This window comes from Chrysochloris asiatica, unplaced genomic scaffold (genome assembly GCF_000296735.1).
Source record: "Chrysochloris asiatica unplaced genomic scaffold, ChrAsi1.0 scaffold00037, whole genome shotgun sequence".
NCBI classification, from domain to species: Eukaryota; Metazoa; Chordata; class Mammalia; order Afrosoricida; family Chrysochloridae; genus Chrysochloris; species Chrysochloris asiatica.
This window is the reverse complement of record NW_006408555.1, coordinates 16,007,438-16,031,874: the sequence shown is the minus strand read 5'-3', so window position 1 is coordinate 16,031,874 and position 24,437 is coordinate 16,007,438. Positions and strand designations below refer to the sequence as shown.

The 24,437-nt window shown below is 41.8% G+C and overlaps 1 protein-coding gene across 1 annotated transcript in view; it reads right to left on the bottom strand.

The window, feature by feature from the left end:
- Positions 1-12,805: 12,805 nt before the first annotated feature.
- The window catches only part of PDPR (pyruvate dehydrogenase phosphatase regulatory subunit), a 43,893-nt gene continuing 32,261 nt past the window's right edge, over positions 12,806-24,437 (bottom strand). The window contains exons 10-17 of the mRNA XM_006860172.1: positions 22,132-22,287; positions 21,801-21,934; positions 21,140-21,288; positions 17,951-18,063; positions 16,689-16,783; positions 14,463-14,552; positions 13,865-14,047; positions 12,806-13,449 (exon numbers count right to left, since the gene is read on the bottom strand). Of these exons, the coding sequence (XP_006860234.1) occupies positions 13,045-13,449; positions 13,865-14,047; positions 14,463-14,552; positions 16,689-16,783; positions 17,951-18,063; positions 21,140-21,288; positions 21,801-21,934; positions 22,132-22,287 (1,325 nt within the window). The 3' untranslated portion in view covers positions 12,806-13,044. The remainder of the gene's footprint in view (positions 13,450-13,864; positions 14,048-14,462; positions 14,553-16,688; positions 16,784-17,950; positions 18,064-21,139; positions 21,289-21,800; positions 21,935-22,131; positions 22,288-24,437) is intronic.

Below are 24,437 nucleotides of genomic sequence, written 5' to 3'. Positions count from 1 at the left end.
TTGTATGTTGGCCTCCCTGTCACCCAGGTTAAAATGTTGTTATGTGCTGTGGAGTAGGTTCCGTCTCATAGTGACCCTGCACAGGGTTTCCGAGGCTGTAAATCTTTATGGGAGCAGAAAGCCTCATCTTTCTCCTGTGGATCAGCTGGTAGTTTCAAACTGCTGACCATGAGACTAGCAGCCCAATTCGTAACCACTACCTACCAGAGCTCCTTAGTTAAGATGTATCTACCCTATAATCAGTGAACTACACTCCCTTCCCTCCCACTCCTAGAAACCATCAAAGAATGTTTCACTTTTCTCTTTCAAATTCTTACATATTTGTGGGATATAAAAATATGTCTCACTCTTCCTCCCTTACCTATTCAGCCTATGTCTCAATCCATGTATCGATGCCCAGAACACTTGTTCCAGGATTGTGTATGTATCACTGTTTACATCTATCCCTTTAGCCTATGCATACCTTCCTGTGTCTTCAATGATCTTCATTTTCTTCTTCCTCCCTTCCTCTTGTTTTATCTTGCCGTCTCCCTTCTTGGATATTGCCTTTCCAGTCGCCTAGGCTAACATGTGTCTACCTTCTATCCTATGAATTACTCTCCCGTCCCACCCCTGGTAAGCACCAAGGAATGTTTCTTTTAGTCTAGAAACCTTACGGTGTTACAAAAATGATCTCATACACTATTTGTCCTTTTGTGATTATTTCACTCAGCATAATGCCCTCCAAATTCATCCAAGTTATGAGGTATTTATACAGATTCATTGTTATTCTTCAATGTTGCATAGTATTCCATTGTATGTGTGTGTACCAGTTTATCCATTCTTCCACTGTTGGGCACTAAGGCTGTCTCCATCTTTTTGCTATTGTGAATAGTGCTGCATATATCTACCAACGTCCTGGATATATACCAAGCTGAGGGATTGCTGGGTCATAAGATATTTCTATTTCCAATTTTCTGAGGAATCACTGTACCGTTCTCCAGAGTGATTAAACCATTTTACAGTCCCACCAGCAATGTAGGAGGGTCCCTGTCTCTCTACATTCTCAACAGCATTTGTTGTTTCTTTTTTTAACTTCGCTGTTAATGTTGGTGTGAGATGACATCTCATTGTTGTTTTGATTTGCATTTCTCTAATGGCTGGTGATTGTGAACATTTCTTCATATATTCCTTGGCTACCAGGATGTGTTCTTTGGTGAAGCGTCTGTTCATGTCCTGTGCCCATTTTAAAATTGGGTTGCTGGTCTTTTTTTTGTAGAGGTGTTGTTTTCTATGAATTTTAGGTGTTAGTCCTTTGTCTGGTATGTCATTGCAAAAAAAAATTTTTCCAGGCTGTGGGATCCCTTTATACTCTTTAAGCAAAATCTTTTGATGCATATAAATTTCTAATTTTTAGTAGGTCCCAGTCATCTTTTTTGTTTTCTATTGCTTGTGCAAGTTTTGTAATGTTTGACAGTGTATGCATGCCATGTATTCGAATCCCTAAGCTTGTCCCTAGTTTTTTCATTGATTTGTATAGTTCTAGGCTTTATGTTTAGGTCTTTAATATGAATTAAACATGAGTTGACTTTGTTTTTGTTTATGGGTCTTGTTTCATTTTTCTGCAAATGGATTTCCAGTTTTGATAGCACCATTTGTTGAAGAGACTATCTCTTTACCATTTAATGTATTTTGGCCCTTTGTCAAAGATCAGTTAACTGTATGTGGATGGATTTACCTCTGGGTTCTCAATTGTGTTCCATTGATCTATGCATTTTTCATTGCACCAGTACTAGGCTGTTTTGATCACTGTGGCTGTGTAGTAATTTTTAAGATCCAATTTTGTTCTTTTTCTTAATCAGTGTTTTGTTATCCAAAGTGTCTCTTCTCTCCATACAAAGTTCATGATCATTTTTTCATCTCTTTAAAGAATGATGTTGGAATTTGGACTGGGATTGTGTTATATCAACAGATTGCCTTGGGTAGTATTGACATTTTCACAATGTTAACTCTTCCTATCTTTGAGCATGGTATATTCTTTTTTTTAACGTTTTATTGTGAGTTATATGATAGTTTACATGAGAGAACTTTAGTTTTACATTCATTCCATTGTATATCATTTCATTGCCATGGTTCCAATCCCCTCCATGCATCATCTTCTGACCAAAGGGCATATCCTAGAAATCCGTCCTGCCCCCCCAAGTCTTCTGCCCACAGTCCCTCTCCCTCTCTGGATCCAAAGTCCCCAGCTGCTTCATCCCTCCATGTTATCTTCTCTGTCTCCATCTCAGGCATCCCTGCTTCTCCGGGTAGGGTCCCACTCTCGGCTCTTCTCCGTTGGTGGTCCCAGAGGCCTCCACTATTAGCCTGGAGAAATATCACTCCCTTCCTTGCTACAAAACGTCTACCTTTGCATTTCTAACACTCACAATCCATCTTGATAACCATTATTCACTACAGTATTGCGAGTAACCCATCTGTATTTCATTTCATCAGCTCCACCTAGACAGATTGGATAGTACTCACTGGTGATTCTGCCTTCCTCCATGCCCCCTAGCTCTAGGTTCCCTCTTGAGAGCTTGTAAGCCAGTCACTTCTTGTCTTTGTAGTCCCTCCCTCTCCATTTGGGTATCCAATGTCCAAGTTGCCCATCTCTGTCTATTCTGTGTGTGGAGGGGGTGGGAATGTTTCTTGCTGTAAGGATTTGTTGCCTCTTTTGAGTCACTGCATTCATAGGTATAGCTTAAGTTCATCGGATTGAATCAGCTCAATCTTTTTTTTCCCCCCCTCTTCTTTCTTCTCCTGGTTGAGCTCTGATCATTCTTTCATTTTTGTAAAATCTCTTTTGGTTTCTTGTAGTAGTGTTTTATAGTTTTCTTTGTATAGGTCTTTTTTCCCCTCTAGTTAGATGTATTCCTAAGTATTTCATGTTGGCAGTGGCTATTGTAAATGGTATTGTTTTTCTAATTTCCTTTTCAGATCTGACTTTATTAGTATAGAGGAATCCAATTGATTTCTATATGTTGATCTTATTACTCTGCCACTTTGGCTGAATCCTTCAGTGAGTTTCAATAATTTTCTTGCTGAGTCTCTGGGATTTTCTATGGTTAGGATAATATCATCTACAAATAAGAGTTTTATTTATTTGCAGATTTGGGTGCCTTTAATTTCCCTATCTTGTCTTGTCGCTCTGGTTAAGACTTCCAACACAATATTGAACAGGAGTGGTGATAAAGGGCATCCTTGTCTAGTTCGTTTGCAAAGGGAATGCTTTCAGGGTCTCTCCATTGAAGAGTAATTCTGGATGTTGGATTTGTATATGTGCTCTTAATTATGTTGAAGAATTTCCCTTCAATTCCTACTTTGTTGGAATGGATATTGGATTTTGTTAAATGCCTTTTCTGCATCAATTGATGTAATTTGGTTCTGATCATTTTTAAAATGTGTATGCTGAATTATATTGTTTTTCTAATATTGGACCATCCTTGCATCCCTGGAATAAATCCCACTTGATTACAATGTGTTATTTGTTTGATGTGTTGTTGAATTCTATTGGCTAGAATTTTAGCATCTATGTTCATGAGGGATTGTTGTTGTTGTTGTTAAGTGCCGTTGAGTCGGTTCCGACCCCTAGCGACCCTGTACAGGGTTTCCGAGGCTGTAAATCTTTACGGGAGCAGAAAGCCTCATCTTTCTCCCACGGAGCAGCTGGTAGTTTTGCAGCCCGATTCGTAACCACCACGCTACCAGAGCTCCTTGTTCATGAGGGATATTGGTCTATAATTTTTTAGTGATGTCCTTGCCTGGTTTTGGAATTCATAAAATCCATCCTTTTCTATATTCTGGAATAGTTTGAGAAAAATTGGTGTAAACTCTTCTCTGAATGTTTGGTAAAATTCACCAATAAAGCCATCTGGACTTGGACTTCTTTAGGAGTTTTTTGATGATCTGATTAATTTCTTTCGTTACAGGTCTGTTCAAGTTTTGTATTTCACTCTGTGCTAGTACAGGTAGGTCGTTTTCCTAAAAATGTATCCATTTCCTCTAGATTTCCAAATTTGTTGGAGTACAACTCTTCATAGTATTGCTATCCTTTTTATTGGCATTGGTTCTGTTGTGACATCACCCGTTATCATTTCATATGGGTGGTATTTGCTTCTTCTCCCTTTTCTTTTGTTAGGTTTACCAATGGTATGCCACTTTTATTAATCCTTTCAAAAAATCAACTTCTTGTCTTGTTGATTCTAATTCTTCTCTTTTCTAATTCATTTATTTCTGCTCTAATCTTTGCTTCTGGTGACTGTACGCTTACTTTGCTGGTCTTTTTCTAATTGTTGGAGGGGCTGTATTAATATGTTGATTTTGGCTCTTCTTTTTGGATGTATGCATTTATTGCTGTAAATTGCCCTTACAGACTGCTTTTGCTGTGTCCCAAAGGTTTTAATATGTTGTATTTTCATTCTCATTTGCTTCAAGAAGTTTTCAGTTTTTTATTCTATTACCCAGTGACTTTTAAGCAGGATGCTACTCAGTTTCCATGTATTTGATTTTTGCTTCTTTGATCTTACTGATTTTTTATTTTACAGCATTGTGATATGAGAAGACAGCTTGTAGTATTTTGATGCTTTAAAATTTTTTGAGTCTTCCTTTGTGGCCTAACATATGGTCTTTTCTGGAGAAGGTTCCATATGCACTGGAAAAGAATCTATATTGTGCTTTTGTTTGATTGAGTGCTCTGTATAAATCTATGAAGTTGATTGTGTTGTTTAGTTTCTCTGTGTCTTTGTTGAGTTTCTTTCTGGTTGTTCTGTCCTTTTTATGACAGTAATGTATTAAAATCTAATATTATTGTAGAGCTATCCATTTTTCACTTTTATTAGAGTTTATGTATTTTGAGGTTCTTTCATTGGTAGCATAGATATTATGGTTACGTCCTCTTGTTCAAGTGACCCTTTAATCATGAGATAATGTCCTTCCTTGTCTCTTACGCTAGTGTTTGCTTTAAAACCTATTCTATCAGAGAATATTGCCACTCTTGCTTGGTTTTGATTGCTATTAGCTTGATAAAATTTTTCCCATCCTTTAACTTTTAATGTTTGCCTTTGAATATAAGGTGTGCCTCTTGTAGACAGCATACTGTAGGATCCCGTTTTCTTATCCATTCTGCTACTATCTCTTGACTGGTGTATTTAATCTATTGACCCTCAGTGTAATTATCAGTAGGTATAAATTCATTGCAGCCATTTTGCTGGGGCATTTTTTGTTGTGTATGGTGCTACTGGTTTCATTTTGTTCTGCATGCTTTCCTGTACTGAGTTCATTTTGTGTGTCTTTTCTTGTCAATTTCTTCAGTTTCCAAAATCTTCATGGATGTTCCTTTTCTTGATTTGATGTGAAGGTGTGTTAACTTCCTTTGAGGTTACCCTGTACTTTTATTAATTTCTTCCCTATTTTAAAAGTCTGTTTTGTCTTGAAATCTATCTGACCTCACCACCACCTGGAACTCTATATTTTTTCCTCCCTTTGCTTTATAGCTGCCCTAATCATAGACTGATATCTCAGATTCCCTATTTTCAGTCTAGTAGTTTTGCTCTACTCTGGGCATTTCCTTATCTGTACTAAATTCCAGGTTATATTGCTATGTATGTCAATCTCAGGTTGTCTGCTTTTGTTGGTTCTTAGTCCAAAGAACTCCCTTTAATATATTTTGGAGAGTTGGCTTGGCTTTTAGAAAGTTCATAACTTCTGTTTATCCAGAAATGTTCTAATTTTATCATTATATTTAATGGACAGCTTTACTGGGTATTGATTCTTGGATTTCTAATAGCAGGTTTTGTATAGTTTCAGATTTTGCATTTGTTTTGTCTGTTCTTGTGTTTTCCTGAATTCTCCTTAAATCGTTGTGCTTTTTTTTTGCTTTCCTCAATATATTCGTTCTTTGAAGACATCTAATTAACATTCTTTTGAATTCTTTTTCAGTTAGTTCATTACCTTTTCTTCCTCAGAAACGTATTCTGACTCTACATACTGCTCATTTGAGTCACTCTCTTCTCCATATGAACTAAAATTGTTGTCTCTGGGACACTGTAGGATTGTCGTATCTGTAAAAACAAACAATGCAGTTGTTGGACCCGGAAGGAAGAAATCTCTGGAGTGCTTCTGCAATTCAAGTAGCTCATAAGGTGGTTGTGGAAGGCATGTCACAGCAGACTTGGCTCTAGGTGGAGTTTCTGTTGGCTTCGGTGTTTGCGGAATCCTTGATGGAGCTAGTTTTGGTGTCTGCTAAAACCATACATGAGAAAATTGGGAGCAGCATGACTGGTTAAATGCTGGTCTGGTGGGTCTGCGGATTTTGTAGGTCTTGAGCCGAATCTACCTGAATCCAGGTACCAAAGCGGCACACCAAAGTGGTGTAGCTGTCCTCTGTTTCACACTGGTGTGACTCCTAACCAGGTGGCTCTGAATTTCCAGAGAGCAGGGTCTGTGCTAGGGGTGGATGAGGATGGAAGCTGAATACACTTCTGGTCACCAGGGTTGTGTGGGGAAAAAGAAATCACACCTTTTCTGTGGCCCATGTGAATCTACTCATGGTCCCTGCTTGGCCTCTCTTCCCAGGACATACTCCATCAAACTCTCTACCCTTTCTTGTGAGCTTCAGGGTATCAGAATTATCATGTTTGTTTAATTCTGTCTCTCATGTCTTTGTTGTAGGGGGTCCATGTAGTGCGTCTGCCTAGGCTGCCATCTAGCTGGAAATCCTTTGCTTTTTTTAAATGAACAAAGGGAGTTATCTTTGGGCTGTAAGTCAGTGAGTCATCTGATCTGATGTGTTTTGGAAAGGTAACTCTGGCAGGAAAACTCTGAACTATAGCTGTTGTTATGTGCTGTCAAGTCAGTTCTTAGTCTCAGCAACCCTAAATAATGTTTATGAGGAGCGGTTGGTGGATTTGAACTACTGACCTTATGGTTAGCATTCCAGTGCTTATCCTACAACACTACACCAGCACTTCTTTTAAAAGGTTGTTAAGTGCCATCAAGTTGGTTCCAACCATATAGATACCCTGTATAGGGTTTTTTAGGAGCAACTGGAGAGTTTGAACTGTCAACCTTGTAGTTAGCAGTCCAGTGCTTATCCTATAGCACTGCACTAGGACTATTAGCAGGGAAAAGAAGGATGGAAGAGATGAGCTACTGAGGAGGCAGACTGTCAGGCTGGGTAATGAACAGGGAGGTGAGTGAGGTGACCGACCAGATGACGCTCAGGTTTCTGACTGAGTTGACACTGAGTTGAAATGGAAACAAAAGGAGTATGTAGAATGGAAGACAAGATGATGAGATTGTTGTAGATATAGGAGCCTAACCAGGGGGTTCCCAGATGTAGCTACTCAAAATGTAGTTGGGTAAACAGAATAAAGGTCTTTGACTAAATATGTGGCTAGAAGCTCAGTGCAGAAAAAAAAAAATCACTGGCTACTTCTCTCAGATATCTAATTTCCTTCTCTAGGTGTGAGCAAGGATGCACATCCATCCTTGTCTTCCACATAAACGTGGGCTTGTAAGGACATGAGTAATATAACAGAGTCAACTGTAGGTAGGATGCCAAACCCAGAGAGAGCGATCACAACCAGAGGAGGAGCAGAGGCTTTCTCTTCGCAGCCTCACCACCACTGCAGGAGAACAGGATAAATGCCTGCACATTCTTTATGTTGGTTTCAGATTCTTTCTTATACTCAATAACGGGCAGAAATGATTTCATGCAAATGTTGCTCCTTTGGGATGGCAAATACATAACACCAAGTTCATGCGTGGACATGACAAGAGTAATCAAAATGTCTGTTTATTCATTTATAAACCTAACAACATGACAAGAAAACCTCAATTCAAATTTAGCTTGTTATCAATACAGTGCACAATGCTAATAATGCCGTCCATGGAGGGCAGAAATGCTCGGTCACCTGTGTGCCTAAAGTCATAGCTCTTGAGAAGAGATTCCATTTGCTAAAGTGCCTCAGAAGCCTTCAGGACCACATTTAACTCTACACATGAACAGGAAAGGGCTGAGCTGAACTGCACTTTGTAAAAATGCAAAGAATGATTTCTAGTACTTTACAATTATTATGGCGGCATTTTCCCACAATTCAAGAGTTGGTCACAGAGTCAAGTGTCAGCTGTGCTGCTGGAAAAGCCATCACGGAATCACAGTTTTGGGCGCTTTTACCCCCATGCCCCTTTGTTCTGGGGAAGAAGAGGCTATGCAGGGTGAAATGAAGCTACTGCCTTTGTTTTTCTTGCTGCCTCTTGCCACCAACTGACGTTCTGGAGAGTAAGGCACTAGAACCTGGCTTAGAGAAAAGAGGCCTCTAAGCTCCAGTTCTCGGTGTACAAGGGGAATCCTGGCATAGACCTTTTGAAAAAGATGTTAAAAATATCCTCTTCACCTCTTGCAATCCTTGTCCTTGAGAGACAGGAAAACAAGAAGGCAGACGATGGTCTGCAAAAGATAAAAATAGGTGCAACTACATACTATGAAAAGGATTCACGAAGAGATGTTTATGTCTCTGAGAAATGCATTCTGCTCAGAGAAGTCACAAGTCATACTTTACAAAGAGCAACTTTGTAGTTTCATGAATGAAGGGAAGGCAAAGACACACAATCACATTCAATCCTCTTGGAGATAGTGCATTGATGGCAATGGAGAACTGCAGGTACCAAGCCCTATAGTTACAAGGAATGAGCCTTACAACTTAGCATCTGAAGTGAACGCCAAAGGTGGTTATAGGGGGAGGAGGCACTAACAGACCCATAGTTTGTTCACTCCTTGCTGCAAGTACAGTCTGTGGCGAATGACTCACACACACTATTATTTTACCTAACATTTCTTCCACTCAACTATGCTACTCCTGAATCATGAGTCTGAAAATAGCATCTGCAGAATAGACATTTCTACATTAGGAAAAAAATTTCCCTATTATTGTGTTGATAAAATGTTGCTTATATCAACATTTATGAGGGGTGACAGGGTACAGAAAGAACATGGAAATGGCAGAAGGCTATTTCCAGTATTAACCACTGTCGTAGATATTGCGTAGCGCCTCCCTTCCCCCGCTTATTATTTTTTTCATGACACTGGCCGAAAAGCAATAAAGAAATAAAACAATGAGCCCTGCAGCTAACCCCTAAAAGCAAGCCAGAGCAACTGTTCTATCAGAATACAGTGTTCCGAGGTCAACAGGTCATAGAAGATTCCTTTCATCAGACACAGGTTACTAATGGATGGTGAAGACTCACTCAAGTGCTCGCAAATGTGTCCATAAAGCAGAGGATACACAGAGCCAGAAATCCACTCACCAGAGAAGCAGTGAACACTTTTAGAGAGCCATTATCATTCTCATACTTCTGCTGCCATATACATCATGGTGGAGGAGGAGGAGGCGCTTGCAAAAGACAAGGTAATGCACTGTGAGAGATTTACATATCGTCAGGAGGGACCAGTTGCTGGAGAAGGATATCATGTTTGGTAAGGTGGTGGGTCAGAGAAAAAGAGGAAGACCCCCAACGAGATGGACTGGCCAAATGGCAGCATAGATGGACTCAAACGTGGCAACAGTAGTTAAGGTTGGCCCAGGATCAGGATCGGGCAGTGTTTTGTTCTGATATGCACAGGGTCGCTATAAGTTGGTACCGACTTGAGGGCACCTAAGGAGAGTACTATGCATATGAGTGCAGCCCAGGTCAGAAGACAGCAAACAAGTGGTTAAAGTGCTTGGCCCTTTTTACTTTTCAAACTTTCTGACTTCAGTTGCAGTCTCACAGAAGGGAGCTCTTTTTTTTTTTTTTTTAATTAGTGAAAACAAACAGCCAAGCACACACCATTCAGCAATTTTAGGAAGAATATTCCTCTGATGCAAGCTTGCAAGAACATCAAAAGACTCTGGCCAAGTTCAGAAACAGGATTTATAGGCAGCCTGAGTAACTGGAGGCAGAGGGGAGTGACAGGTACTGAGAAGAGATTTCCAGGGAGGAAAGCATCAGTAGACTGCAACCCTGGAACTATCTACTTGAGGCCCTCACACTTTTTGTTCCTAAGTTCCAAAAGCTCTTTAATTGAATATGTTGACAAGACAGAAAAGAACACTGCAATGCCCTTCCTCCTCGGAGAGCCGAAGACGTAGACTAATAATTTCAAACAGAAAAAAGGGGCCTGATCACTTACAGTTCAAGTCCAGCCATGCCACCCATTCACAAGAGGCTGAGTTCTTCAATCCCCAGGGAGAGAAGAATGTCTCACTGGCTTGCCAGGATGAACCGTCACACACCTGTGACCCACTGCCCAAGAGATGGAAAATGGCACTAAACAAGTGAGGATGCTTCAGGTGTTCTTTCTTCCTGCCAGACATGCAGCTAGGCCCCTGGATCCAGCCCACCCAAGATCAGAAACCCCGTTTACTCAAAAGGTTCCCACCTCTCAAGAGTCCAGAGTGTTTGACCATCTGACACAAATTGGTCAGCGAGGTCAATGTCCTCTTCTTATGACCACCCAGGATGCATATGACACCAGACAGCTTCAGTTCTGTCTGTTCAAAGAGCTCACATCTAGAAAAATACCAGAGCTACACTTCCTATATCTGAATGACCAACAGATAAATATGTATGTGTCAGAGCACTCAATAAACAGGTGGTACCCCAAATCAACTCCTGCCAGGGTCTCTGGAATGAGTATGACACCTATTTATGGACCAGACACTTTCAAACCACAAGCGTGTGTGCTTGTCCCACCATGTCCTCTCCTTCCAGCGAGAGAAGCCATGTTCTGCTGCCTTGGAGAGGGCAGAGTGCAACATCAAGCAATAGGAGGCCAGAATTTTTAGCTCTGGTTCACAAAGATAGATCTTCTGCTTCTTAGAGATGAGAACTAATTAGTAACAGAGCAATTACCTACAGATTAACAAGTAAGGAAAAAAAGGGAATCCTGTCTTAAAACTCCATACTAAATAGACTTCTAATGACACTTCTCTTTAAATCTTGGACTATGATGATGGCATTCCCCAATTTTAGATGATGGAGAACAATTTAATTTTTTCACTTTGGGCCTTATTAAGTGATATGACACTTATAGTTTATAGTTCAACAGCATATTTATTGCCATATTTAAGGCTGAAAGAGTATAATACCTATGTATACATCAAGAATTTCTTATGGATTCAATTTCAGATAAACTTTCATTTCCCAAGATGACTTTGGCTGGTGCAAATGCTGTACCAAGAATATCACAGGCTACCTGTGCCTCTGTCTTCCGTTTCCATCTTCCGAGGACAGTGGGCTCCCTGCTGGTAACTCATGCATTTGTCCAAGTGTCCAGTGCTGCTTGCCCAAGTCCTTCCCAGCTGCGAAGTCACTGCTCTGCTCTGGCTAGGTGACACCAATCCTCTCTCCTCTTTACCTAGAAGCAGCATTTCTCACCTAGTTAAGTACACATTTGCTCCAAAATAGTGAGGTCCCCAAACAGAATGGACACTGCAGTCAGCCATCAATTCGAAATGGGACACCTAGGGAAATGGCAAGAAAGGTCTAGAAGGGACAAGGTGTCAGCCTGCTTTAAGTGGGTAAACCAACATCCCAAAGAGGTGCCAGAGAAGGCAGACGCCTGAAAATTGGAAGCTAACACTTTAACATATTACAGCTCCATTAGTGCTAATGCGTCCAAGATAGCAGGCTACCTGTCAATGAAAATCTCTAATAGCAGTGTGCCTGTATTTAAGAAAATTAGAGTCGTCTATGCCCAAGATAAAATGAAGTGTTGGACTGAAAAGCAATGTGGGATATCTAAGTTTTACCTTCAGAAAACAGATACTGCTTAAAAGTGTGCCAGGCCCTCTTGTAGTACACTACTCTATTTCCTATTACAGAGAATATGGAGGGAGCCTAGATGAGAAAAGAAAGAGTCTGCAAAGAGAAGAGGGAAGTGCCTCTAAGGCTACTGAAACTTGCCCTCCGCGCTGTGTATGCCCTAGAAGAGCCATGTAGGTCACCTGTGTGGCTCTGTCGGCTCTCTGTCAGAGAAACCAAAGTTTGGACTCAGCCTGGCCAGTAGGGTTGTTACGGGACCAGATGATAGCCCTACCTTTTCCTCTGTGTTCTCAAGGGAGCGACACTGAGGCTGAGCTAGTGGGTCAGCTGCAGAGTGGACAGGTGAGTCTGAACTGGTAGTCAAATGTACCCGGAGATGGGAAAGCTGAGGTGGGAGACACTTGAACTATGAACAGGTAAAAGAAAAGCAGCATTGTTTTAACAGTAGAAAATCCAACTTGGTGGTGGGGTACTTTCTGAGGTCAGCCCCTTCCGTTGGGGAAAACACCACAAAAGGCAACATGGTTTTTCCCTTTCAAACACTTGGCTTACTGGTTTGTTCTGCAAAAGTAAAAATGATCACTAGTTACAGAAATTCACAAGAGATGAAGATAGGCAGGACTGTCCTCGCCTGTGTCTGACAGCTGGATCTGTAGGGAGGACGAGGATGGGGTCATGTCGACTGCTTGTCTTGACTGCAGACCAGGTAACATCCCAGCCGAGCCTCTCATCAGTGAGGTAGATGATCGTCCTCTTGCTGAGGTTTCAGAGCATCAGGCCCACACACAAGGAACAGGAGGAATGCCATCTGCCTGGCGAAAGGCACAAGCTATGCCACAGAGCCGAGTTTGATGTGTTTAAAGTAAACACTCCAAACTTAAAAGCCTGGAGACACAGTATTTGAAATAAGTCTTGTTACCTAACCCACTTTCCTGTCCTACCTGTCAGAGACACTTCCTGCCACCCTGGAGACTTGAGAGGAAGAAAAGCCCAGAGTGAGTATTACAAGAGGGAGGGCTGCAAAAGAAAGAGATGGAAGAGAGAGGCTTCCAAGCAATAAGATTTAAAGTTGGTGAAATTTTAAATTACATTGAGGAGGAACGAGATGGGAAGCATATGAGAGAAAAGAGGGAAGGGATCAGAGGGCAGTAAGAGCCACTTGTCAGTGTCCTCCTCTGGGGATGAGATAATGGCGGAGGAGGTGAGACCGTCCTGGCATTACTTCCCATGGAAGTCACTTAGCTCCACATCATCCTTTCGGCGTTTATGGGTGAAGAGGGAGCTGAAAGGATAGAGCTTGGCCTTGGCCTGGAAGCGGTGCCCTGCAATATCAATCTCATACTCTCCCCGATTGATGAACTCCGTTGTCACCACCTGCGCCTCCCCGGTGTCCTCAGAAAAGTTGTGCACAAAGCCCAGGCACACATGGCGCTCCAAGGTGAAGCTATAGGCACTGCTGGTGGTCTTGCCAACATACTGGCCATTTCGGTAAATGGGCTCTCCCCACCAAGGCCACAGGTCCAGGTCTGTGTCGTGGTCTTCCAAGATAAACATAGTGAAGCGCTTATACACCCCATTCTGCTTCTGCTGTAGCAGGGCATCCCGACCGATGAAGTCCACCCCCTAGGAGAGAGAGGGAATGCTGGGATGGGAGGGTAGTATACACTTACGCATTCACACACCCTAAAGCTCTCTGAAAGGGGAGAGAGGCTGGGTCTCTGGCAAAGCAGACAGATAGTATGATGGCAGGGAGCTTAGAGGCTGGAAAGAGACTCACTTCTCAATGCACATTCTCTTCAACTATAACTTAAAGGTCCCCAGAAAGCACCCAGCCTGACAGACAGCAGAGCACTGGAAACAACTGTTATCCACTTTTTACGTTCTCATGTCAGTCTTATCGCACAGATCACACGTCCAGGCTAAGGCACCCTAATCCCCACCTTTTACCTGACACTGCCATTGAGCTCTCAGCATTCTCACACTGCTCTTCCCATTCTAATGCCAATTTCACCACTCAGGAGACGGAGGGACACAGTACCTTGTCTAGTTTCACCCGAAACTCTCTTCCACATTCCAGGGGTGTCGTATATGTATTTAAATCCTGACCCCAGAAGGCAAAAAACTTCTCAATTCGGAGACTGCGTAGGGCATAATACCCAGCATTTCGGATTCCGTATTTTTGCCCAACACTCATGACTTCGTTGTATACATGCAGAGCATACTATAGGGAGAAACAGAAGATTAGTACCAGCAGATGCTTCAGAACGGGACACAGAATATGTCTGGGAGTGCCTGAAGGCTGACATGGTCAACCCGGACAAAGGAGAAGGCTGTCTTCCCAGATGTCTCATCTTGCACAGGCGCGGAGCACGAGCTGACAGATGGCCTACAGTCTGACCGCTCTGTGTGCTGGTATCAGCTACGAGGAAGGAGATCATCTGGTACACTGCACAATTATGTATAACTGCAAAGGCTGGGACCATCGTAAATGCCTATGAATACCAGACTGGTTAAATAAATTATGACTTAATCATATAGGTGAAGCTCTCCCTCTGCAGGTCTGACATGGGCCTGGGTCTCTAATGCAGCCCTCCTCAGTCACACATGCATGCCCAGTGGGACAGAGCTATACTCACCTCGATGGGGATGTAAAGCATGAATCCCGGCTCGCCTGTGTGGGTCATGCTCATCACCCGGATGCCATTGGCATAGCCCACGCTCATCTCCTGAGGAAACAAAGGAGAATTCAGCCTCAGAACCTCTTCATGGGGAATGGGCTTTCAAATGGCATCTGATGAAGGAATGAATGTTCAAGGCAACCCCCTTTACTAGATCTGCACCCTAAAGAAGACACACATAAATGGGAGAATTTTATTCTGACAATGACACTTCTGGGAACTGAAGTCTCTGAGATTGGGGCAGTCTTTAACAGGAAACTTTCGCATGAAATTCAAAGGAGTCTTGGTGGGTTAGTAGTTAAAGCACTCCACTGCAAGCCTAAAGGTTGGCAGTTTGAACATCAGTGGCTCCATGGGAAAGGACATGTCAGTCTGCTTCCATAAAGACTTACAGCCTTGGACACCTATGGGGCAGTTTCCCCTGTCCTATAGGGTTAGTATGGGTCAGTTTGATTTTCAATTTTGGTTCTCAAGAAATTCATTAATTCAGGAGTTTTAGGCAAGTTGATGGGACAAAGTCTTTGACAAGCATAAACTAGTTCTCTTTGCAAAGTTCTGCCAAAGAACCATTTTAGTCAGGGCTACGGGAAGCAAAGATGACAGGGAAGCTCTGCAGACAAATCCCAGGCACCTACCATACAAAGTCGATGCCTGAGGCCTACAGACCTACATCCATTCCCCTGGGATCAGAGATCTAGCTTCTGATTTTCAAAACACATTTTCAGCAGCACAGCTACCTCACTGTTCTTACGCAGGAAAGTGGTTATATCCCAGACAGTAGGGGCAAGCTTATGAATCACTCCTTCCAGGAAACAGACAGCACTGTGAAGGGGTTTGCCAACAGCTAACTATGGAGAGTTTTCTGTTGCTTTTCCTTTGTCGTGGAAAAAAGGAAAATTGTAAAAACAATTTGTAGCTGGATCCCAACTTTGGTTTGAACTTTAAAGAATCTCCAACAGTAACTATCTCCTTAGAGATTGGACCTCTCTTATCAGCTGCTTCCGAGAGTATTCAGTTTGTATTTTTTTTACTAAGCTATAATTTGTTTCACTCAGCTATAGCTGTCCTATATAAGAAATAAAATTACGAAAGTTGTTTAGAGATTCGCTCACTTTTTACCTGAAGATGATATGTACAAAGAAGTTACTTTGTGTATTAAAAAGAGGAAGCTCTTATGTGGCAAAAAAGGGTTCTAGACAATGACTGGTGTTTTTTGATGTTATTGTCATAATCCTGTAACTCAAAATACTGTAATCCACTGCTATAGAAACCAATAAGTACATGGCGCTGACAGTCAGATGGAGTCCTGGTGTGGTGCTGCAGGCTAACGTGCTGGACTGCAAGGTTGGTGGTTTAAGCATACCAGCCAGCTCCTCAGAAACCCTACAGGGGCTCTGGGTCAGCACGGACTCGACGGGACTTAATAACAACAAACAATATTCAGATAAGGTAAATCTACCTTAAAAATACCCTAATGTTTATGACGAGTCCTGGTGTGGTGCTGTAGAATAAGCACTCAACCACAAGGTTGGTTTGAACCATAGGTGAGTGGTTCAAACAGACCAGCTTCTCCTTAGAAACCCTATACAGTGTCACGGTAAGTCAAAACCAACTTGACGACACTTAGCAACTACAACAACCTCAACAACAACAATGCTTATTGTTAAGTAAGACCTTGAAGGAGAAAAGAAAAGGAAATGAATATATTCAATCATTACTTGTTAGCTTACAGGTCTAAACACTCTCTATGGACGTAGTACCATTAGATTAATAACATGTAATTGCCAGTTACACACCTGCTCCTCACTTACCAGCCATGTCGCTAGCCAACATTGTACATTTAGGACAACAGTAAAAATTCTACTACCTGACCACTTTGTGCACTAATGACACACCTCTGGCAGCAACAAAGCCTGACGTATGAGGTGAGAGTCGTACTGAGTGTGATGGTTACAGTTACGTGTCACTCTCTCAGGCACTGATGCACTGATGTCATGTGGCAGTTATGTCATGATGTAGCCAGCCTCCATTTGTGACCTAATGTGGTCGTCCTGCATTTTTGCATAATGTCAATTTTCATACAATGACCTGGTCTTTGGAACCTAACCATGTCAACTAAGTGAGGAGTGAGTGTAGAAGAAAAGTCTCCCTCCCATTTACAAAACAGAACTTAGGAGCACCCACCTTGCAAAAGAGGCTTGGGAAGTGGTCAGGAGTCATAGGAGCATAGGACAACTCAGACAGAACATCAACAGCTCGGGGGCCAATCAGATTGAGGGCTAAACAGAAAAGAATATGCTGTTTTTGGTTTTGATTCCCTTCCCAGGTGAACAGCTAGCGCAGGGAAGAAAGTTCATTCTCTACTTGCTCACCTGGGGCCATGCAAACATCCTTGTATGCAGGATCTAACCACAGAGCATCCCAACTCACCTCTTCACTGACAGGTCTTCACTGACTGCTGGTGCTGGAGTAGTGGGGCTAGATAGCATGCTTCCTGGGTACATAGGAAGACAGCATTTCCACAGCTCCCTTGCAGTTAGCATGGGATTATGAGACCAAGTCCTGGCTAATGGGATATGAGCAAGTTTCCAGGGCTGGCCATCACCACCCTGCACGATTCTTGTTCTCTTCCCCTTCACAGTGACATTAAAAGCCACAGGTTCCAAATGGTGTGGCTACTAGATGGAAACAGCCCTGGCCCCATACTAGTGCCTGAAGGAGAGTCCTTCAAGGAGAGATGCCCAACCCACTCTGGGTGCTGATGTTGGGATACCAGCTAGTGTAAATTCCACACCAACTACCTAATATAGGTTTGTCACAGAAAGCAACTTTTGTCCAGGAAGAGCCTGACGCTTGGCAATCTGGTAGCAAGAAGTTTGGTTTGGTTCAACAAGAAACTGAGAATGAGGGACTGGGAGCATAAATGCTGGGTGATTAAGAGCACTAGCCAGTTAAGAGGGTGGGAGGGAGGGAGGGGTGAACTCAGAGTGGGAAAGCAGAAAGTATTTGTGCCCTTCAGAAATCCTCCAGGGTTACTCTGAATTGGAACGGACTTGACAGCATTTAACAACAACAATAAATGCTAGCTATCTGGTTGTGGTCACTAAGTGCCTTTGGAGTCTGTTCCAACTCATAGCAACCCTGTATAGGATTTCCAAGGAACAGCTAGTGGGTTTAAACAGCTGACCTTGTGGTTAGCTGTCTAGTGCTTATCCTACAGTGCCACTCCAATGTTAGCTACAGAAGATATAAAAGGGAGTAAAACAGAAACACTCACTTCATACTTCATTTATTAAAAAGGGAGGAAGTTTTAGAGGTTGGGTTTCTATGACCAGAAAGACTGTCATATTAATGTTGAAATTCCTCTATAAATTTCAAATATAAAGAAGATAAATAATCTGCAACTTGTGGCTTTCCTTGTTCAGCTGGCCCAGCGGCCGCCTTACCAGTGTATTTCCAGCTGACATCCTCAAGAAGCAGGTTGCTATCTTTCGGCATGTGCTTCTGAAGCCAGGACCAACAGTGCACCTGCTGATCAGTTGGAGAAATCATGAAGAAACTGAAAGCAAGATCAAACAATAATCAAAACCAGGTAGTAAAAAAGATTCAAGAAGCAATCACATTTTCATCTAGGTTTAAAAAAATAATAATTTATCTTTGTTGTTTCCACTGAGAATATACACAGCAGAATATACAGCAACTCAGCAATTCCTTCCTATACGTACAATTCAGTGCCACTGATTACGGTCATTTCATTGTGCAGCCATTCTTACCCTCCTTTTCTCAGTTGTTCCCTTCCCCATTAACAAAAACTCACCACCCTCTTAAGTTTCTTATCTAATCTTTCTAGTTGCTGCTGTCAGTTTGACTCCATGCAATGCTAGATCTTAAAAGAGCACAATGCTTAAGCTAGACATTGTTGTTGTTAAGTGCCATCGAGTTGGTTCCAACCCACAGCGACCCCGTATAGGGTTTCCAAGGAGCTACTGGTAAGCTTGAACCACTGACCTTGTGGTTCAAACCGACTTTGCAGTCTACCGCATTAGCCCACAGCGCCATACCAGGACACTATTTGCTTACTATACAGACTGTTGTTTGGCTTTAAGATTTCAGATAATACTTTTTGGTTTACACTTTAAAGGTTATTTTAGGGCAAAAGTTTTAGGGGATCTTCCAGCTTGGCTGTCTCTAGATAATCTGAATTTTATGGTAATTTGAATTTTTATTCTACATTTTTTCTCTTTTGGATCAAGATTCTTCTATAGACTCTTTTATCAAAATGTTCACTAATGGGAGTTGGTGTCATCCAGGCCTTCTAGTCTCATAGCAAAGATGACAACTGTGTATGGAAGCGAATATAGCCACATTCCATCTCCTGCTCTAATTGCTGACTCTTCTTTTTCCTGTTGCTCTAGATTACAGACCAAAGAAAATCAGGGTGGAGAATAGAGGCACAAACAGACTGTTAGGCCAATCAACAGGGATGTCCCAAGAAACTAAGACCCTAGACCTCCAAATCAAGAAATCAAACCTCATGAGGTGTTCAGTTATATGAGGGGGCTTCAAAGAGTTCATTGAAAAACAGAATTAGAAGATAATGGCATTTTTCCACGAACTTTTTTTTTAAGTTTTAATTGTGATTTTCCCTGAGCTTTTTGTAGCCCACTCATACATAAACATGATCCTGGTATGACACTAGACTGCTAACAGCAAGACTAGCAGTTCAAACCCACCAGTTACTTCTCAGAAACCGTATACAGGGTTACTGTGAATCAGAACCAACACGTAACAACATAAACAAACTCAGCAGCTAATCTTTTTGTTAGTGTTGTTGTATTGGTAGTATACAGGGCTATGCGTTGGGCTGCAAAGAGACAGATGAAGCTGTCTGCGCCTGTAAAGATTTATAGCTTTAGGAACCCTACCAACAAACAAGTTGGTAGCTTGTCACGTTTTTTTTTTGGTAAAGTGTTTTACAATAAATGAAAGTTTTTGATTTTTATAAGGTCCCATTTCTTCTGTCTTTTGCTGTTTGTACTTTTGTTATTAAGTAATTCAGATTAAAAGTTAGGCCCCGTGATAGTTAAGGTTTTCTGTCAACTTGACTGGGCCAGGATTCCCAGTGGTTTGGCAGCTGAGATGTGGTTTCCCCATGGTGAGATCTAAAAATATGTGGCTAATGCTGTGAGGGTTGGTTATCAGCAGTCAATCAATTGAAATTATGTTTCCTTGGGGTGTGGCCTGCTTCCAACATAATGGACACTTTCTGGTGGGTCTGGATTTTGCATCTGGCTCGTCCTACAATCTCTGCCTCTTTAAATCTGAACCAGTGGCCTACTTTATTATCTGTCTGCCAGATCTATTTGATGATCTTGGTTCATCTGATGGTGACTTGGGACTCTTCCACCTGTACAATTGTGAGTCATTTCCTTGATATAAGCTTCTCGTTATGCATATACTATGTAAATTTCATTGGTTTTGCTTCTCTAAAGAGAAGCAAATCTCAAGCCCCAAATCACTGGCCTGCATTTTCTTCTAAGAATTTTACAGTTTCATTTTCACATTTAGCCTTTAATCCATTTTGTATTTGGTGCTGTGTATGTACAGTATGAGGTACGGATCCTATCCATTTTTTTGCATGTGGAAATCTAATTTTCCAATCCTATTTATTAAAGAGACTCTTCTTTCCCCATTGAATGGACTCTGCACCCTTCAGGCGACCACAGATGTATAGATTTTCACATAGTTGTTTTTTATTTTTAAATTATGTTTTAGTTGTAAATTAGGTTCCCCTTTACTAATTTACATACAACTTTTCTGTACCTTGGTTATAATTAAGCCTTCTCATTATTTCCATTCTGTTTGTTTTGTTTCCACTGATCTAGCTTCCCTCCCCTCCTTGCCTATCAACTTTACTTTCTGAGTAAACACTGTTTAGTCTCATGTAGCAAATTCTTTAAGGGAACACAATACTCACAGGTGACATGACTTAATTTGTAAGCCACCAACCTATTATTTGGTTTAAAGGTGACCTACAGAAAGAACTGTCATCTAGTCTTGAAGCAACGAGTAGAAAGAGACAAATGATTTCTTAGGTTTCAAGGAGGGCCAGGAGAACCATACTAGGCTTTACCACATAATGACACAACAGACCATTCTGGCTTCCTGTTAATTCCCCAAAGTTGTAGACTTACTAGCATGTCACATATTTCCTGGTAGGACAACCAACTCTTCTACACTGAGTTTTACACAATCTGGTAGGTTTTTTCTTTTCTGATTTTTTTTTGTATTTTTCTACTAGTGAACTAAGGAACTCTGGTAGCGTAGTGGTTATGAATTGGCCTGCTAACCTCAAGGTCAGCAGTTCGTAACTACCAGTTGTTTTGTGGGAGAAAGATGAGGATTTCTGTTGCTGTAAAGATTTACAGCCTCAGAAACTCTATGCAAGGTCACTATGAGTCAGAACCAATTCCACGGCACACCACCACCACCAGTACACTGGCTGTGAATTAATGCAATGCTTTTGTTTCCTTGTTTTCATCCTCAGCCTAAATATGGTTTCCATAAAAAAATGAGTCACAGTTTCTGCTCTGTTACAAAGCAGGAGCAAGAAGAGGAGGGTGGTCTGAGCTCACCTGCGCTTGTTCAGCCGGGCTATGCTGCAGTCATTCTCATACCCTCCACTCTCGTTGAGCATGCCAGTATGCACGATGTGGCCCACAGGCACGTCCAGATCATTGGAGAAGAGGTACTGTAGCATTTCTAATGCCTGATCCCCAGTAGACTGTAGGGTTAGGGAATGAAGCAGAGAGCGTGAACACAACAGTATTTGGGTCATGTGGCCTGAAAAGCAACGCAATTTACTGAGAAGATTCACTTAGCCAGAACCATATAACTTTTGTTTGCAGATTTACTCTACTGCAAGATCGAGGGAGAGTTAGATACTATTTCTAATGAGAAAGAGACCTAAGAAAATCAAAACCCAGCAAGAAACAATTAGAAATTCAGAAAAAAATGTTACACTACAGGTGAAATGGGAGTCCTGGTGTGGTGGTGTGGGTTAATGTGCTGGACTACAAGGTCGGCAGTCCAAGCTCACCAGCCACTCCTCAGAAACCCTATACAGGGTCGCTGTGAGTTGGAAACAACTCCATGGTACTTTAACAACAACAAGTGAAACAATAAAATGTTCCAGATTTCTTACTGAATCACTTTTAAACTGACAGATAGGAAACAAGGAGGCATTCAATAAATAGGCAAAGCTCCTTAATGTTATTTTGGCTCTTGAAGACTTACTGTTATTTCAAACTTCGTAAAAGAGGACATATCAATGACACACACAGCCTCCTTACAGCACCTGACTTCAGATTCCACAATTTCAAACCAATCAGGTTTATAGAAGGTCTTGCTCTGTTCCAATGTCAAGAGGTCTAGGGAGCAGAAAAATGAGAGGTAGAAAAAAGAGGGGATTCATAGTTGGGACTACAGGTTTTTATTACTTATTCTTCTAGAAATGATCTAGTGATCTAGTTAGATACATTTTAAAAAAAGTTTTACTAACTCTCAAAACAAAAAAAAACAAAACCCAACAAAACTCCCAGTGAGAAATGGGAATGTGATTTCTTACCTTTATCAGATGGAATAAAGTACTTAGGTCTTTCAAACCCATGTTTTTCCATCCATCGGGCTCCTTGTGCATCCAACCGGTCATAGAGAGGAGATGTACGTAGCTGCCTCCCAGTCTGAAAGTCCCATCGGGGAACCTTCAGATCATACAACAGTGCTAGAACAGATAAGAAAATTCTATCAAACTTTAAGCCACAGAGTCTACAGCTGAATACCCAATACCTACTAGATCCTGGAGGCACTTCTACTTCCCAAGGTTGTTGTTGTTGTTGTTAAGTGCCATCGAGTCGGTTCCGACCCATAGCGACCCTGTACAGGAAGTCAAATACGCTAAATATTACCAAGTGTCACAGATATGCACCAAAAGAGAGGGAATACTGTAAGAGCTGGTATTCTCCCTTTACAAATTATGTTGCTGTGACTCACAAAACAGATCAAGTTCTTTGTGGTGCAGTGATTTACTTGACATGGCTCTTCTAGCCACAGTCTTTGTAAATCTCACCCGAGAACAGGGTGGGACCACGCAGACTGGGTATATTTCCTCTTGTCCTGATTGGTCTGGATAAGAGAAGGTGGTGGGGGGAAAGAAGATACTGATAGGATTATATGGTTCAGTTGTGAGTGGTTGTTAACAGGGTTAACTGTGATTATAAAAATTTAAGAGCTCTAATGTGGGGATTAGTCAATTTTATCATCCCACTGGGTATAAAAAGAGCCATCTCAGAAACAGAAATGGGAGGGATCTCACTACTATCTAGAAGAAAGGCAGGAATGGAACATGTCCAGTGGACCCCACTCCAGAGACAGAGTTGTGATACTAGAGAACTGTGGAGAAGTAACGGTGGCAGCAGAGGCAGCAGCAGCAAGAGCACAGACAGAGAGGCAGACGTCCTGGCCCACAGCGCCAGAAAGCGGATTGTCATCTGGCAGGAGGAGCGTCTGCTGAGTGGGTTGCCTCCAGGCACTTCATTGGGGGAGCTAGGTGTGCCAACCCACAAAGCTAGAGATGACTGAGAGCCTTCAGGCTGATGATTATGGTGGAATGGCAAGCTCTTTGAACATAAATCAGCAGTTCTAAAAGAGCTTTGTAATACTGCCCAGCAGCACAGAGGTCAAGGAGCCTTTTGGCTGAGAGGCCGAGGACCAGAGAGAGGCATGCATGTGCCCACAGCTGACAAGAGGCTGTCCAGACCTAAGAACTAGATCCTGAGAATATCTATATTCTAAATTCTAAATTCCTAAATTCTAAGCTGTTAACTTCCCTAATAAATCCCATAATCATACTGTCTGTGTGTTCTGAATCCATCAGAGTACACAGGTGGTGTCAGAATTAATGAAGAAGCTTGAAGGGTGAGGCATGTCTGGCCTCAGCTTCCCAGGACTCAGTCTTGGGCTGATGCTGAATTTGATTCTCCTTCCCCCTTGTGAAGCAAGAGTTGTTCAGAAGCCATCCTACACCCTTCTTACAGTCTCTATTCACAATTACACTTTCCAATTAGTAGTTAGAAACAGTGATAAAGGTCACAGCTCTAAAATGTCTTTAACACCATAGCAGAGATGAAGGTGGGTCACAGGCAGTAACAAAGTGTGAAAAAAAATGGCATTTGCTTCTTTATAGGGCCTGTGTTATAAAGCTTTCAACAATACAAGCATTTATTCAGGGAAGTTACGTTTGCATGAAATGTTACAGACATCTCCTTTCTAATATTTAAACCATTTCTGGAGTGAAAGGGCAGGTGTCTGTCTTACCTTGACTTGGTAGCTCTGAAATCTGAGAAATTGTAGTCTATTCTCCCAGTGACAGTATTCACATAAAACTAGGATCAAACTTATTTTTCCTAATGTCCCATCTGCAACAGAAGTCAGCAAGAACAGCCAAAGTATGATCTCTAGTCCCTGCCAATGAGAAGATCTGACCTCACATCATTCCACACAAAATTTCCACAGGGTTGGGAGACTAGGTGGCTGGAGAAAAAGGAAGTAACCAAAGCTCGTTTCCTTATCCGGGAGACTTTGTGACTCCCCATTGGTACTTCAATCTCACTTCCCTTTCTCCATTTCCCAGGGTGTAATTTTTAATTTCCAGAATTTGAGAAGGCCACCCAAAATATTGTATTGCTAAGGAAAAGGCCAAGCTCAATTATAATTTGCCCAGATTCTAAAGCAATTATGTATAGAGAAATCTAAACTTAATGATCTATATTTTATGTTTTAATCAAAATTTGCAAAAAATAAAGGACCGTAACACTGCCTCCAGGTTTTTCATCTCCTGCTGGACCTATTTTCTGACAAAGGTCAAATATGAGC